At 46.3% G+C, this 17,039-nt stretch overlaps 1 protein-coding gene across 1 annotated transcript in view; it reads right to left on the bottom strand.

Moving 5' to 3' along the window:
* Positions 1-15,855, bottom strand: part of MARCHF4 (membrane associated ring-CH-type finger 4) — a gene marked incomplete at its 3' end in the record, with an annotated part of 101,524 nt that extends 85,669 nt beyond the window's left edge. The window contains exon 1 of the mRNA XM_082840987.1: positions 15,314-15,855. Coding sequence (XP_082697113.1) covers positions 15,314-15,808 — 495 coding nt within the window. The 5' untranslated portion in view covers positions 15,809-15,855. The remainder of the gene's footprint in view (positions 1-15,313) is intronic.
* Between the last annotated feature and the right edge of the window lie 1,184 nt (positions 15,856-17,039).

Below are 17,039 nucleotides of genomic sequence, written 5' to 3' on the forward strand. Positions count from 1 at the left end.
ACTCTCTCATCCGGGTCAGCTTCAGGGCTCCCATAGCTGTCTGCTCTTGTGAGAAGCCCTCCCTGATCCTCAAGTCTGTGCACGCAGAGCACTTTGCACAATTCTTAGTCCTTTGCATCCTGCATTATAATGGCCCCATCTGCAGTTACAAGACAGCAAAACTCCTAGGAGACAGGAGCTGCGGTCTAGCTCGACTCTGCTGAGGATCCTGTGGATAGCCAGAATCCTCAGCACAGTTCTGGCAGAAAGCAGCTGCTCAATAAATATGTGCTGGATGAATGAACTGGAAATTTTACACCACTCTTGTGGGAGAAAGATAAAACAAGTTGATATCACAGTTTCAATAAAATCCACCTACTGATTTTTACAAGATATCCTGTGGTCTGTGAAGCTAAAAACACATTCCTTTGCCTTCTTTTTTTTTTTTTTAATTTAGTTTTTGGCTACGTTGTGGCACATGGGATCTTTTGTTGCAGCGCACAGGCTCCTCGTTGCGGTGTGCAGGTTTCTCTCTAGCTGCGGCACGTGGGCTTCTCTCTAGCTGTGGCATGTGGGCTCAGTTGCCCCGCGGTATGTGGGATCTTAGTTCCCTGACCAGGGATCGAACCGGCGTTCCCTGCATTGTAAGGCGGATTCTTAATCACTGGACCATCAGGGAAGTCCCTCCTTTGCCTTCTGTAACAGAACCTAACTTTAAGCAACAACACTTCAACATAAAAGGAATTTGGGGGCTTCCCTGGTGGCACAGTGGTTGGGAGTCCGCCTGCCGTTGCAGGGGACACGGGTTCGTGCCCTGGTCCGGGAGGATCCCACATGCCGCGGAGCGGCTGGGCCCGTGAGCCAAGGCCGCTGAGCCTGGGCGTCCGGAGCCTGTGCTCCGCAACGGGAGAGGCCACAACAGTGAGAGGCCCGCGTACTGCAAAAAAAAAAAAAAAAAAAAAAGGAATTTGGGGTGGTGTTCAAATACACTGCAAAGTGGACTTATGTTTTATAAAGATTGTCAGCAATAAAAGTTGAAATATAAATTATAGGGTTATCCCCAAATTCACTGGAAAATTAAATTAACCACAAATGTGTCCCATTCCTCCCCATTTTCCCTCCCTAATCTCTTTCATTCTCCAAACATCCTGATAAATTACCACTTCACTACAATATGTTCATCTGTTAGGAAGTGAATGAATGAATACTTCTGTAGCTGGTAAAAGGGTGGGGAAGGAAATGTCTTCCTCCTGTGAGGGGCAAATGTCTTCCTCCTGGTATTTCCCATCTTAGCATTTTGCCTTCCATTCACTTCTGTAGAACCTGGTTTCTTACCTCTAAAAATTAGGAAAATAAAGTTTGCTCTTTCCTCCCTAGCACAGGAATATGATCCAGTGCCTCTGCACGCATTGGAGGGTAAGGAAGCTTCTGGACCCACAAGTGAAGCTTTCAGATACAAACTCAATTCAGTCAGCCAAGAGAGTTTTTGTGGAGTTGCTATTACCAGGTAGGTGGCCCCCAAGAACAGTCAGGCCACTGGGATGCAATTACAGAAAGTCCAGTAGGACCAAACCCAGAAAGGCTGGCATTGAGCGGAATAGCTTCTATAGAGGAGCTAATGCACCCCTGCCCCGTCTGCACGGAGCCCACACTTTAATCCACCCAGCTCTCTGAGGAGAGCAATTCTGGGTCTTAGAGCAGAGAAGGGTGATTTGAAAAGCAGTGAAAGGCAGAGAGGATTAGGCTGAGTGGAAAATGTTCCTGACGTGGAGAGTGAGGGTAGGTCTCGGATAGCCTTACCTTACACGCACTTCCACCTGGAGAATTCCCCCTACTCATCCCTATGTGGCCACTCAAGGATTAGCTTCTCTGGCGATCCTTCTCTAGCTTTCCCAGACATTACTAGTCACCCCTTCTGTGAGGTCCTTCAGCACAATGAATGCAACCCTGGTCCAAGGCGCTCATCATAATGTCATCTTATGGTTGCTTCTTAGCAGGCTGGGTTCTTGCACCGGACTCTGAGCTCCCCATCTTATCTCCACATTCCCAGGGCCTGGCACTGGGTGCGTGCACTCGACGTCTGTTGAGTGAACGGTCACACTGATCCTTTTGCTGCCACCAAACCAGGTGGACCAGAAACGAAATGGACAACAGGACAATTTCATCCTTAAATCATGACCTTTGGGGACAGAACATCCCTTAAGAGGTCATCAAATTCATTCCCCTCATTGAGCAAGACTGAGGAAGTGCCCACTGGGATGCGCTCTGGTCCTGTCTTTGGCTCTTTTCCTCAGCATCACCGTGCCCCAGGCTATTTTGTCAGCACTCAGCTAGCTCCACCTCCCCTTTTGTAAAACCTGTTTAATAACTGTCTTTTCATAACATTTAATTAACCAGACAATAGGCCATACCTTTCTATGACAAAAAATTTCAAACAGACATAAAAATAGAGAGAATAGTAGAAGAAAGCATGTACCCAATCACCCAACCTCAGCATCTATCAACTCATGACCAGTCTTGTTTCCCCTCTAGTCACTGGATTACTGTGAAGCAAATTCCAGCCATCATGTCAAATAAACACTTCATTTAAACTTGCATTGCATTCGTAGAAATGATGAAAATTTATTTAAATCATGAGGAACCTCTCTCTATGTGTTTTGGGAGGGAGGAGGCATAGAACTTTTGAAATCATATCACATACATCTCCAAAAGCCTCAAACTGATTTTTTTTTTGCAGACAAACACTTAATGGATGTCAGAAGTAAGAAACAAGCGATTATTGTATAGAATGTCAGTACTGACTTTGCAAGGACCAGACCCCGTGTGCTCTCTCTGGAACAAAGATGACAGAAAGGCAGGAGCAGCTTAATGGACCAACCCCCTCAAGCACCTTTTTCTTCTGTGTTAAACAGTTGTAGTCATGTGCAGACACATACCCACTCGCTCGCTCTCACCCACAGACACACACACACAACAGGAGTGGACATCTCTTCACTCCCACTCACGCCTGCCCTCGTTCACCTGCAGCTGTCTGGTTTGGGCAGTTGCTTTCTGAACACACTGGAGAACTCAGAGCCTCAGCACTAGAAAGCTTTCTTTCTAACGTAGCACACTGCTTCACGGAGGCTTAAGTCTGTGGCTCCTTGAGGCATTGCCACAGGAGGAATCAGATATACACCCCACACTCACTCAGTATGCCAAAGTGCTCCTTTCGGGATGTCAGGTTAAGCAGTGTTAAAGAACTCTGCATAATGGTCAATGCTATTTATGCTGATGATTATGAACTCTGTTTATATGCTTAAGATCCCGTACTGGGAAAACATTCCTGCCCACTCAATACTTTTCACTGCTCAGGTGTCACCCTGTCAATCTCAGAGCACTTAGCACACAGTACTTATACCTGGGGAAATGTGTGAGGAATATTTATCATCCTCTTCAGACAGAGGGGTAAAGAGAGACCAGAAAGAGAATGAGTGTTTTTCTGGAGTCCCCTTCATGTACTATGGCAGGTGTTGTCTCCTCAAATTCTCACAATAATTCTATGATGCATTTCTTTTATTGGCTCCATGTTGCAGAAAGAAAACCTTGAATCTCAGGGGATTGAATTGATTTGCCCAAAGTTGCTTTTAGCTGCTAAGTGCTAGAGACTGGATTCTAACCCAATTTTTCTAACCACCAAACCCATGCTCTTTTTTCCATACTTCTTTTCTTTTTTATGTACTCTTTTTTTTCCGTACTCTTTTTTTTCCAAGTATGAGAAACTACCCCCCATTTAAATTATTTTTAGTTTTTAACTTTTCATTTTGAAATAATTTAAGATTCATTAAAAAAACTTATAAACATAGCTTCCCATAAACCCTTCACCTTTCTTTTCCAAAGGTTAACATCTTATAGAACCACAATACAATGACCAAAACCAGGAACTTAGCATTGATACAATACTATTAAGTAATCTATGCACCTTATTCGAACGTCACCAACTGTCTCACTAATGCCCTTTCTCTGGTCCAGAAGCCAAATCTAAATCACGCATTGTATTTAGTTATCATATCTCTTTGGACGCCTCCAATCTAGGAAAGTTCCCCCTTCATTCTTCATCTTTCACGACCTTGACATTTTGGCTGGTTGTTTTGTAGAATGTCCCTTAATTTGGATCCCTTTTAATGCTGAAAGAGTTTCACAAACTCTCAAATGACTGTAGTTGTACTTTGAGTATCTGCTCATTGAGAATATATTTATTGACAAGAAGCTGCACTAAAGTGAAGGATGCTTTTGATTTTGCTCATCACGATGCCTTCCACATACATTTGAAAAATTGTATGTGTATCTGTGAGATAATTTTTATTTACTATACTGGCAATGCTTAGGTATATTTAGTTTCATCTACCCCTGTGATATTTTGGAAGCTCCTCCTGAGGTCAGCAGCCCACAATCATACACACATCAAGGCAGAGGTTCTCAAAGAAAGTTTGGAGAAGACCATTGAGAGTTGGTAGATCAGATAACATCAAGAGCTGATGTTCACTGCATCTTTGAGAATTTATTGTGTGTTTGTACTCTATTCTTTGCCAAGAGTTTTGCATGCATTATATCATTTGAGCCTCACAATAGTACCTCTAAGACAAGTACTATTATTAGCATTCCCATTCTACAGTGGAAGAAATTAAGATTTCGAGTCTGTAAGTGACTTGCCCAAGGTCACACATCTACTGCACAGCAACACTGGGATTTGAACACAGTTCTGCTTGGCTCTGAAAGCCCCATATTCTTATCCACCATGCTAATTTTCTCCAAAAACATCTCTGATTTTTTGCTTCCATTGTTCCTATGTCTGGAAAAGCCTTCATTTCCTATTTTCCAAATTCTTTCCCTGGTTCAGTCTTTAAGGCCTAGTGCTAAGGGCATTCTTCTAGGGAGATTTCTTCTGGTGGAAAGAGAAACTGGATTTATACAAACCCCAGGTCCAGCTCCTCCACCTGATATGGCATAAAAGAGGACAACAGAATTAGAAGGGGCTTGGATATTCCTGAGTACAACCTCTTCCTTATATAATAACAATAACTACTACTATTTATCGCATGCTTTCTGTGGGTCAGCAGTGTTCTAAATGTTTGGCATGTGTTATCTCATTGAAATCCCACAGCAACCCTAAGAGGGAGGTACTAATACTGTGGAGGAGGAGACTTCTAGAGCTCACCCACATCTGGATTTCCTCTCTTTCCAGGTACCTAGGAGGATGACAATTTCCACCCCTGCTGCCGTTAGGCAGAGCCATGTTTCTAGATCCAGCCAAGTTGTAGGCGAGTGTGATGCGCCATTCCAGAGCTGAAGCACTTCATTGTTGGTATTCAGTGAGCTGTGAGGAAGCGGGCTGTGCACCATCTGTTGCCTTACTCTGGGACTCTGGGGCTTCCCCAGAGAGGCCCCTGCTTGGACTTTGCTCAAGATTACCCTCTGAACATAATTCAGGAGAGGGAATTGATGGTTGTATTCATCAGGGAAATTAACGTTAGCTGGGCAATGTCTTAACACAGTCAAAGTCTGCATCGCTCCGTCATGTCACACTCCCACAGTGGTTAGACTTTTCTATCTTGTGGCTGCCCCATGTGAAACTTGTAGCTCTCAGATCACGGAGGCAGGGGTGGAGAGGGATGCAAGAGGCATCCCTTCCTGCCTCTGCCCTGAGTGACACATGTCCCTTCCTTCTTAGTCACATGGTCTTGTGCCCGGCCAACTACCGCCCTCTCCTCTACCAGTGCCCACACCTCTGTTTCTTATATGTGTGGGAACCTCAGGTCTGGTGGAAGCATTTCTCCTTCCTATTTGGCTTCCTCCTCAAACTGCTCCCTAATAAACAATATTACTGTGAAGTAGTCACCTACTTCGGAATTGTCAAAGCTAATGGTTAGAAATGCAGATTCCAGGGCACCACCTCTGCATTTTCTCCTTCCTGACGCACTTCTTGGTGCTCACAGATGTCTCAGAACTATTGTAATGTGTGCAGCCCAGGTCAGTGTTATCCAAACTTCAGTCACTTACACTGTTCGACATATTCATACTATTGTTTTCTTCGTACGTAACATTTTTCTGTAAATGTCTCATATTTTTACTTCAGTAAATTTATTACTAAAGGAGACTTTTTGCCACAACCATAAGTGAAAAACTGGTATCATTAACCATAAAAAGAAGAGACAAGTTGTGCTAATACAATAGAATATTATTCAGCACTAAAAAGGAATGTGCTATCAAGCCATGAAAAGACGTAACTGTAAATGCATACCAATAAATGAAAGAAGCCAATCTAGAAAGGCTACATACTGCATGATTTCAACGATATGACATTCTGGAAAAGGCCAGACTATATTGCAGGCGTTCAGGGGTGGGGGCAGAGGGATGAATGGGTGGAGCACAGGGGATTTTTCAGGCAGTGAAACTATTCTGTGTGATACTATAATGGTAGATACATGTCATCATGCTTTTGTCAAAGCCCTTAGAATGTACAACACCATGAGTGAACTGCAGTGCAAATTATGGACTTTAGGTAATAACAATGTGTCAGCGTTGGTTCATCAATTGGGAAAAAAGCACCACTCTGATGCAGGATCTTGATGGTGGGGGAAGTAGGGAGGAGGGGTGAGGGTGAGTATATGGGAACTCACTCAGTGTTTCTTTGAACATTAAATTGCTTTAAAAAATAAAGCCTGTTAATAAAAAAGAATAGACACAAACAAATGCAAGCAAAACAAGATTAACAGATTCTAGCTAGATATTGCTGTATGTCCAAAGGCTCTGAGCCTGGTGCCTTCTCTCTTTGTTTGCAGAGGAGAATGACAAGTGTTAGAAGGGTGTTAAAGACATATCATCTCTTCAATGTGATTTTCTCATGGACATAATCATAAGGCATGAGAGCAAAATGAGAAGAGAACAACATTCTCACTTGAGGATCTATGTTATTTAACGTCGGTCTGTCTGGGGTATCCATCCTATGCCAGCTTCCAGAAACACTAGTCTAGACATGACCCTGAATGCAAACACCTCGCTGTCACATGTTGAGCAGGTTTTTCCGCTGCCACTTCCTCAACATGCTCCTCCGTGTGCATGGTCTGCTCCTGGCCTCTAGGGACTCAGAGTCCAGAAAAGTGTCTTTCTGCACAGTTCCTGCCAAGCAGACAGTGTTGCTTAACAAAGATCTGTCAGGGACATGGTGGTGATGGAGATGGTAAAGACAAATATGTTAGGAGTGAGGGACACAGGCAGGAGAGGACAGAGGTCCAGCAGAGTCAGGCAATGGAAGACAGAAAGTCAGCCAAACAGAGACACTGGATCTAAACGTGCATCCCTGAGGGTCAGGCACAAAACAGCTGGCGTCTACTGTTGTCAAAGCACAGCCTTAATCAGAGTATCTGATTTTTTAAGGTTGTCGTGAGACAGTGTGGTAGAAAAGGCAGCAGTGTAATCTGGGGGCCCCACTCCAGGTCTCTGAGTTACACGAACAGAATGGGACAAATATTGTTCCCTTTTAATGAACAGCTGCTGTGTGCCTAGAACTTTAATCCTGCCCATTCCTTATGACAAGTGTTCAAGCTCAGTATTTTATTCCTGTTTTATAAACAATGAAATCTAGGTGAAAGGGAGGTTAAATAAGTCACACAGGATCACCCAGCTGGGAAGGGCCCAAATTGTGACTTAAATCCATGTCTTTCTGACTTGAAATCCCATGTTCTTCCCATCCTTCTGAAATTGTACGAGAAAAGATCTGCTCCTGGTCAAGTGGTCGCAAGCCAGGATGATGATCACTGTGGTTACTAGAACAAGAATCATTGCTATTTGTCGTTATAGAATCAGAAAAGGAGGTTGGATGGGGTGAAAAGTATCTCAAGGGATTGTCCATATCCCCCTTGCTTGGCATTTTAATTTATATAGACACATACATACACATATGTGCCCATGTACACACAAGCAAATATGCCTTCTACTACGTGTACACTAGGAACCAAAGATAACTCTATCAGTCTGGAATGAACATGTACCAGGATGGAGGGGAAAGGATCAACAAATACTGAATTCCTACTGTATGCAGAGCCCTATGCTAGCCACCAGGGTGGTTTCAAGAGGCTTCTTCTGGAGAAATTGATGTTGATTCTCTTCAACCACATCCAGAGTAACCTTTCAATGAAGAAGGAAACTAATTTGATCTGTTTTCCTCAACACCTCTGAGCACAGGCCCTGGAAATATTCTCATCAGAGCAATGAGAATTGCTCTGGGTGCCAGACTGGGGCTTGTGTGACCCCTTTGTGGGCTTGGATCACAGAGTTGGACAGAGCTTCTATTCACAGATCCCCTTCTTTGCGGACAGCTTGCATCTACCTAGAACTCAAATTATAACTTATTCAATTTCACCTATTTTGTCATGCGTCAGTCATTCCCATGTGCATCCCATTTTTACTTTTAACATGCACAGAGGGAGGTATCAAATGTGTACTATATGTAATACTCACAGAGTCTAAGTGACTCTATCTTACATACGGTACTTCTTGAGAGGGGGATGGTATACAGTTCAGCCCGCACAGTATTCACTTGCCAGCTCCTTCACATCCGGGCTCACTTCCAACTTGGCTTCCTTCTCATCAAACAAGAAGCAGCTAGCTCATTCCCACACTCCTTTGAGTATCCCCTCCCCGTCAAACCTACCCGCCTCTCCCAACTCACAAGCCACAACTGGGCTTGTCCAACGTACCAGCTGGAAAAAAGAGCAGAGAGAGAGCGAGAGAGATTGATTCCCAGTATCTCTCCTTTCTTCTTCCAGGCTCTTTTGAAATGCGTATTTCACTCCTGCTCTACTGGCTTTATTAAGTAATTCTCTGTATGGGGGCCTCAGCTAGAAGCCACACCCAATAAATTAGCCAACCACCACAAACAGATGCAGTCTGGCAAGTGAAGAAGGATTACTCCAAAGTGAACACCATGCAGAGGATCTACAGACAGTTGAGGTGAGAATCACTCCACCACTGTCAAGACACCAGGTGTCTCCCCTCCTCCAGTCCCTAATTCTGTCTGTGAATGACAGACAGCTTCATGCAACACTTTATTCACATGTATGCACGTGCATGTGTGTGCATGTAAAGAATAGATAGCTAAATATGGAAAATAGCCAGGGACCCAATGGTGAGGTTTGAACATCCTTACATCATCTCCCAATAAGTATTAGAGCACTGGTGAGAACCCTAAGGAAGTGGTCCTTGGACCTTCCAGTTTATATAGGACCAGGACTGGCAGATGTAGCAACTGAAAAACTACAGTGGGAAAAAAAATCTCAGATGGGAAAATGAAAACAGCTCACTCATGACTTTGGGGAAGGTGTGGCAAGTGTGCTTCCCCTTTCCTGGGATGGTTTTGCATTCTAGGTCCATGATGGTATCTGTTCCCTGCCATTCATGAAATGCTTGCTCTCCTATTGTATGTGCATGGTGTAAATTCAGGATTGCAGCAATCACATGCTTGCCAACAACTTAGGATTTCTATGAACACAGGAGAGAGAATATTCTTTGTGATCTTTGCAGAAGATGTCATGGCATAATACACGCCACGTATTATATACACGGGAAATAGATATTCTGGGACTAGATGACCCCTTGAATTGGAAGGGATGCAGACCCATCTCTTTGTGCTTAGATTAAAAATCTCTCTGGACCCCAAGAAATCTCATAACGAACCCCAAGTCTCAAGCTCAAAAGGGATCTTGAGGGTCACTAGTTCCAGTTGCCCACTTGAGCCCTCTTTCTAAGGCAGCCTATACTATCTTGGGACAGCTTTGATAGAAGGTTCTTTCTGATATCGAAACCCAAGTTGGCTTCCCTGGAGATTCCATCACTGGCCAAGGCACTGCCCTTTGTGATTCCACAGAACAGGTCTGCTCCTTCTTGCGCACAACACACGGTCAGCATTTGATGCCAGTGAATATGCTTCTCCCTTGCAATCTCTTCTCCCCAGTTCCCCTACCTGCGGGGCTGCCCACTGGATGAACTCTAAAGGCTCATTCATTCAACAAATAATTATAGAACGTGAAGCAAGTGCCAGGAACTGGATTGATGAGCAAACACAACCAAGTCATTGCTTCCAGGGATCTTACAGTCCCTTTGCAGTACCTCCCTTAGACCCAGGCAAGAGGGCCCCTTGCTATAGAAGGCTCCACTCTGACTCTTCTTCAGCTGCATGCTTCCCATGGGGTGAGGCGCCTACAGGGTCAAGGACACACATCCTCCTTCTAGAACATGCTTCAGTTACCTGGAACTCTGGAATGCCTGCCTATTCAGCCATGAGCCTGCTCCCAAAACCTTCATGGTTCTCTTTCTTCAGAATCAAAGGGAGAGGGGCAAGAGGAAGCTCTTTGGAGGTGGTATAGATAGAGCCTGGACAAGCCAGTGGGTGTGCCCACACATGTGTGTCCAAGGCTTATTATGGTGCAGGATGGAGCCAGCAGTGGAAAGAGAATCAGATCAGAGTGGCCTGTGGACCAAGGGCCAGATATCCTCATTTGGCTAGTACAGAATTCAGAGGACTCGAAGAGTTTTAAATTCAAATCTGTCTTCCAGGTTGTTTTGAAGGTATATTTGTCAGGATAGAAGGATAAAATGCACTTTGTTTAACAGTTTGTTAGCTGGATTTATTACTTTTAAATATTTTGGTCTATGATATGTGGGCCTCCATCCATACTCTTACCCTGGGGTCCATAAATGTTAGGGATGGGTCTATTCTTTGTGGATACAGATATTAGTTAATTAATCACAGAAAGAAATGTAAAATTGAACCATATTTCTAAGAAAAATAATATACCATTTGGGTCTCTCCTAAAATGTTCTGCTTGATCTCCATTCCCAGGGTTCTCCTTGCATCTTGGGGTCTCCAGGTTCCCTTCAGCCCTGCAAAGCCCTTCTCTTATTTTCTGAGATCCCAAAACACTGACTAAAATATTCCACATACTCTTGCCCCTTCTGAACTCAGAGCTTCAGGGAAATGAACCCTAGGAAGCATAAGGGAGGCAGACCAAGATTGTTAATCTCTTACAGACTCATTTCCTCCTTTTCATTAGGTCCAAAACAGATGCCCCATCACCACACTGCCATGGTAGATTCCATCTCTGTACCCACTCCAGGGGCTCCACAGCTGACCCAGCCTGGGAGGTGGTTTCACCTCTTTGTTAAGGTATCCGTGTGTCTCACATCTCTTCCGCTTCCAGCTGTCTAAACTCAGCCTAAATCTATTTCTTCTCACTTGGTCTGCAGCAGCAGGAGAGAAACCTTCTCTGACTAATTGGGGAAAAGGTAGCAAATTCATCCACTTGTCTCTCTGAATAGGCACCCCACACACTAGCCGCTTTTAAGCATGCATCTCTTTCTCGTCCCCGATATTACTGTAATTCACCTGCGACTCACTGTCTGTGTGTCCTTGATCTCTCTAAGCCTCTGTGATGTCTGGGTTAGATTGTGAAACTCCCTGAGGGGGCAGGGCCACATCTGCCCTGTGTCTCCAGACCCTGCTCAGCAGAGCAGCCCACATAGGTAGGCACTTAATATAGACTTTTGATGATGGAAACAGAAGAACAGCATTCTGTCTAGAGCATTGTGAGGGGGCAAGAAGCAATCTACTACCACAGACAGACCACGTCACAGCAGCCCTCCTGCCAGACTGGGAGCTGGGGCACACTTTTTCCTTTTAAACAAGGTGTGTGGGAGGGGCACTGTCTCTTGCCTCTGAGATAACAGCAACAACAAACACTGTGACAGCATGGCTCTAATTGTGTGGACTGATCTGATGCTCAGAATAACCTTATGAATTTGGGGACTATCATTATTATCCCAGTTTTCAAATGAGAAACCTGAGGCACAGAGAAGTTGTGTAAATTGTTCAGGCCTCAGACTGGGGCCATCTGGCTTCGGAGACCTCAGCTTGCCCACCACGGCACATGGTCCCTTGACGTGAACTAGTGGAGCTTCAAGCAGAAATGGAGAGTGAAGTGTTGCCGACCAGGCTCTTGTCCCACACTCTCGCAGATCCTTGATCGACTGACCCCTGTCCCACCTGAGTGACTGGCTGAGGGAAGGAGAGTGTCAGTCAGCTGTCCAGCCTGGAGCCAAGTTGGCCCTCAAAGCATTTGTTCACACCCCATCCCTCTCCCTCCTCCTACCTTTTCTATTTCTCAAACATGCTAAGCTTGTTCACACTTGGGTCTCCTCCACCTGGAAAACTCTTCCTCTAGACCTGTGTATGCATCGTTGGGTCTTTCTCATCACTTAGGTATCAGCTCAGATGGTACATCCTTAGGGAGGCTCTCCCTGGTCACTCTGTGTAATGTAGCTCCCAAGCCCTCCCTTTCATTCTTGTCTAACTCATTTTGTCTTCATCACAGCACTCAATGCCATCTGAAATCACTTTATTTGTCTACTAGTTTACTTGTTTATTTCTGCATCTTCACTAGAACTTTAGGTTCAGGAGAGCAGAGACCTCATCTGTTTTGTTCACTCCTGGATACTCAGGGTCTGAAACAACATCTGGCATGCTGTAGGTACACAACAAACATTTGCTAAATAAATGCATGTGTGAATGAATAAGTAGTAAGTCCTTTATAGATATGTACAAACATGGAACTAGCTGGACCCTTCAGTTTCCTGCCCCTCACCACATACATTTCAAGCCATTGGCAGGAAGACACCAAATTTTCGGCTTGGGCAGCCGTTTAGCCCCTGGAGCAGTGGCAAAAGACTGGGGAGCTGTTCAATTCCTTTGTCTGGGCAGAGAAAAGACCAAGACACTCAGCTACTGAGACTGCAGACTGTCTACACTCCATTCAGGGCCACGTGTGGACAATTGCTGGCCACTCCCTCCTTGAACAGAAAACAAAATACTGAAATCTCAGCTTTTCACTTTCTGTGTCTGACTGTCTCTCTCCCTCTCTTCCTTCTCTAGAGAGTTTTCCCCACCTCCTCCTCTTTGTCTCCCTTCCTCATTGAAATCCTGTGAAGAAACACAAGCAAAAAGTGGGAAAATGTGTTCACATCTAACACATTTTACTCTTATTACTAATAACACAATCCCATTAAAATCTCCTGGCTGCTGCGCAAATAAAGCAAACCCCCAAAGTATAATAATATGCAGGGAGTGCTTGATTTGATCCAGTCTGAGTATCAGCGTGGCCCCTATCTCTCCCACATAATAACAGAGCCCATTCCTTTATTGGTGTTAGCTTTTTTCTTTATTCCACGCTTTATTTATGACACATTGTAAAAATAACAAACAAGAAAAGAAAGCGCCTAACCTCCAACCAGACCCTGTATCACGTGAGGGTATTTCACAATATTCCTAATAATCCTTTTTTTCCTTTTTATTTAGCAAAATACTGCTTTTCCATGAGCAAAATGCATGCCATTATATATTAATCACTTTCAAGTCATTTTCAGGCTCATTATCTTCCGGATCCTCTCAACACATTTATAAGCAAATGAGGGGAACAGAAAACGGTTCCTCTAAATCACAGAAGTTGGAAAAGGGGCTCAAGGGTATAAAGAAATCTGAAGAAGTTCACACAACAGGTAAATATCCTCCAGAACAGGCTCCAAGTCCTGCTGTATTCTAGAGACAAGGGTGTTCTTGCCAGAAGCCACACTCCCAGTGGCCCCTGTGACATGCAGACCTGAACCAGGGCACATGGAAGAAGAAAGAAATAGCTTACGAAGTTAGGAAGCTAAATAAATCCTTTTCTTTTTTTTTTTTTTTTTTTTTTTGAGAAGATGGGGCTTCTGATTGGGTCAGATGCTGACCAGGAGCGTCCTAAAGTGAAGCACATTCCTTGTTCTCAGCCCCGCCACTCATCCTTGTGTCTGTGCTGGATAGCCAGCACTGGGAGAGGGGCACAGGGCAGGCACCCTGGGCCTTCTTGCCTAACAAGAGTCCTTGGCTCTGGGCTGCAGTCCAATTGGGACTTCAGGCAATCCTAGTCACAAGAAGGAGGAACCCAGCCCTCAGCCTCTCAGAGACATTTATTCACACTGAGATCAACATCACCTCCTCTCATAACGCCCAGGCCACGGCCCCAGTCACCATCTGTCCCTGAAGTGCCCTGCCCATTCTGGGCAAAGACAAAACGAATGAAAATGTCAGTGAAGCCTGACTCTCACAGAGAAAGCCTTCAACAAGAACCAGAGCCACTCAGGAGCACCAGCATGGCATCCTGCTACACCATCACTTGTCCAAGGAGCACCGAGCAGTCTTACCCCACTTCCGGGAAACTAGTGAAGAAGTGGCTGATGTGACCACATAACCCTGCCCAGGGTGCGACTGAATGTTCTTTCGCCAGCATCACTAACTAGATCAGGTGAACCTTTCTGATCTGGGATTCTGTGGAAAGTGTTGCCACAATTCATGATTCTAGAAGAATGTGCGCATACTCTCCAGCGCTGCAGAAACTAGACTGAAAGTGGAGCTAGAGGGGGTGGGGTGAGTATGTCTGTGAAAATCTGAATGAATGTGGTAGGGAGAACCCTTGGCCTTGGGAAGACTCTGGTCCATAAGGTACTAAGCATCTCCTATCCTGGATGGGGAGAGTTTAAGGGACTTTGTAAGTTTGTGTGCTTCAGGGCTGAGAAGGGAAATAGTTATGACAAGACTCCCTACTTCCTTCTCCATATTCCTTACACTCACTCTCACCCTACTTACCTACCTGCTTTCAACCTAGAAAAACTTGAGTGTGCCAAGAAGTGTTATAACAAACTGTACAGTCTTCATGAACTTACAGTCCCCTCCGTTTCCTCCTCGGTGACTGATGTCAATATAATATGGGAGGGGTTCATATCAAGGTGAAGGAACAGGCATAGGCTTGCCGAGGACAAGATCTCCACACACCATCAGAGAGGGAAGAAGTCTGAATCTGGAACTGAAGATGGGCTGGGGAAATGTCACTAACAGCAAATCAGATACAAGGATACCTCGGCAACGAGCATGAATGTACCACCAAGTTTCTTCACTTCACCCCTTCCAACTTCTGAATCTTCTACTCTGAGGATGCTTATGGAATTTTTGGATGGAATTGAACATATTCCAATTGAGCACTGGAAGGAAAATGCAAACATGGGGGACAACTGAGCCACCAAACAGGCTCCGCCAGGCACCAGACACCTCTTGCGCAAACTTAACCACATGAGACATCATTGAGGAGCCCTTAAAACTTACAGTCCTCACACTAGAAACAGCACAGTGGTTCCCCAGGGCAAGTAGGCGAGTAGCAACCTGCCAGACCTGGAGATCCCAGAAGGAAGCAGGGAAAGGGAAAAAAGGTCTCACCTGTTCCGGCCCCTGGAAGCAGATGCGGCAGAGCGGGGTTCTCATGCCACTGTCCAGGCTGCTGCCCAGTGAGTAGCGATCCTCAGCCTTCCCCTTACAGAAGTCATCTGAAGAGGCACTGCTGAGCAGCAAGGCAGGTGGCTCTGCGGCTGGGCCACCCCAGTCATCTTCCGCTGAAGGTGGCAGGGGAGGGGTCTCCCTGCCCACGCCTTCTCGAGGCCCCCTCCAGCCTGCCCGCCCCCCGGCACCCAGAGCCGGAAGGGTGTTGTTGGCTGCCACGCCGGGGGGCTGGGGTTCGCCGTGCATGGGCAGGGGCGCTGGAGGGGGGCGCCGCAGGAGGAGAACCTTCAGGTCATTGAAGAGCATGCGGCAGCGGCACTTGAGGAGACCCTGGTGGCGCAGCATCTGGGGGGCTGGGAGGCACAGTCCACAGCGGTACCAGGCACAGCAGTACCACCACCACCACCAGGGCAGCCCGCTCTGGGGCATCAGCATGTGCCCGGTGGAAGCAGAGAGACCGGTAGGGGCAGGCGGAGTCTTTGCAGAGGATGGGATCGTTTGAGGGGGTCCACGGTGTGTCTGTGTGATGGGGGGAGGCTTCGTTCGCACTGGCTCCTGTTACCTCCCTTCCATGTAGCAAATAAATTGCCCCCAGGACTGACGACTGCGAGCCACTGCCTCTGAACTCTACCTGGAAAGCCCAACAACAGCAAAAGTTTTCTTGCCCCTCCACCTCTACCCCAACCTTAAGCTTTGCTCAGAGTGTCTCCTTTTTGCTTTTGACCTGGTGGCACTGGTAGGGGCAGGGGGGGTAGAAAAAGAAATGTTGAGGGTGGGTTGTCAGGGCCTTGAGATCAAGGTCTAATTGTTAGAAAGTTCCCCAGGAGAGGCTTATTGGGTTTTTCTCAAATGCCTAGGCAGTGGGAAATCTTTTCTTTCACATAAAAGGGTGGGGAAGGTTATCAATAAAATTTGGAGTGGACTAAGCTGGGCTTAGGGCAAGCTAGCTCAGTGAAGAATTGAAGACTGCATGTGCTAGAGAGAAAAGGTAGTTTTCCTCAGGTGTAACGGGAGGTTGGTGGTGAGGGGCTGAGGGAGGTAAGGTGGGGAAGAGAGGAGGTTGGGAGAACTTTTAATTCTCCTGGGCAGAAAACTGGGGCAATTAACCCCCAGAAGCACCAGAGTTACTTTTAAGAGAGCAGCGGTGGGGGTAGGGAAGGGATTCAGGTGCAACTGGGCAAGGGGCTTGTGCTTTGCCTCTGTAGCCAAAGGGCTGCACAGAAGAGGGGAAAGCCAATTAGGAGAACAGAGGTGGGAAAATCAGGGACTGGAGGGCGGGGGGCGGGGGGGAAGAAAGGGAAAAACCGAAAAGACCGTTTAACCCTTGCAGAGCTACCTCCTTCCTGAGCTTTAAGATCCTGGCTAGAAGAAGGGTGTGTGCTTGGGGGGTGGGAGGCAGAGAGCGGAGTAGAGATACGGGGTAGAGAATAGGGGCTTGTGGGAGGGGACTAGAGGAAGGAGTAATTACATGGTCTCAGCCCCCCGCCCGCCCCTGCGGCAGTCTGTAAATCCTCGGCCCCCTTCCCGTGGCGCCAGCAAATGTCCCTCTGGGCGAGGGGCAAGGGCCGGGATAAGGGCAGGTCCGGGCGGGTGGGTGGCCTCGCCTTCTCCTCGGGGGCCTCCTCGGGGCCGCTGTCGCCCTGCTTCTCTGGCTCCGGGTCCGCCC

The sequence above is a fragment of the Leucopleurus acutus genome, assembly GCF_964270905.1.
Source record: "Leucopleurus acutus genome assembly, chromosome: 6".
Classification (NCBI taxonomy): Eukaryota; Metazoa; Chordata; class Mammalia; order Artiodactyla; family Delphinidae; genus Leucopleurus; species Leucopleurus acutus.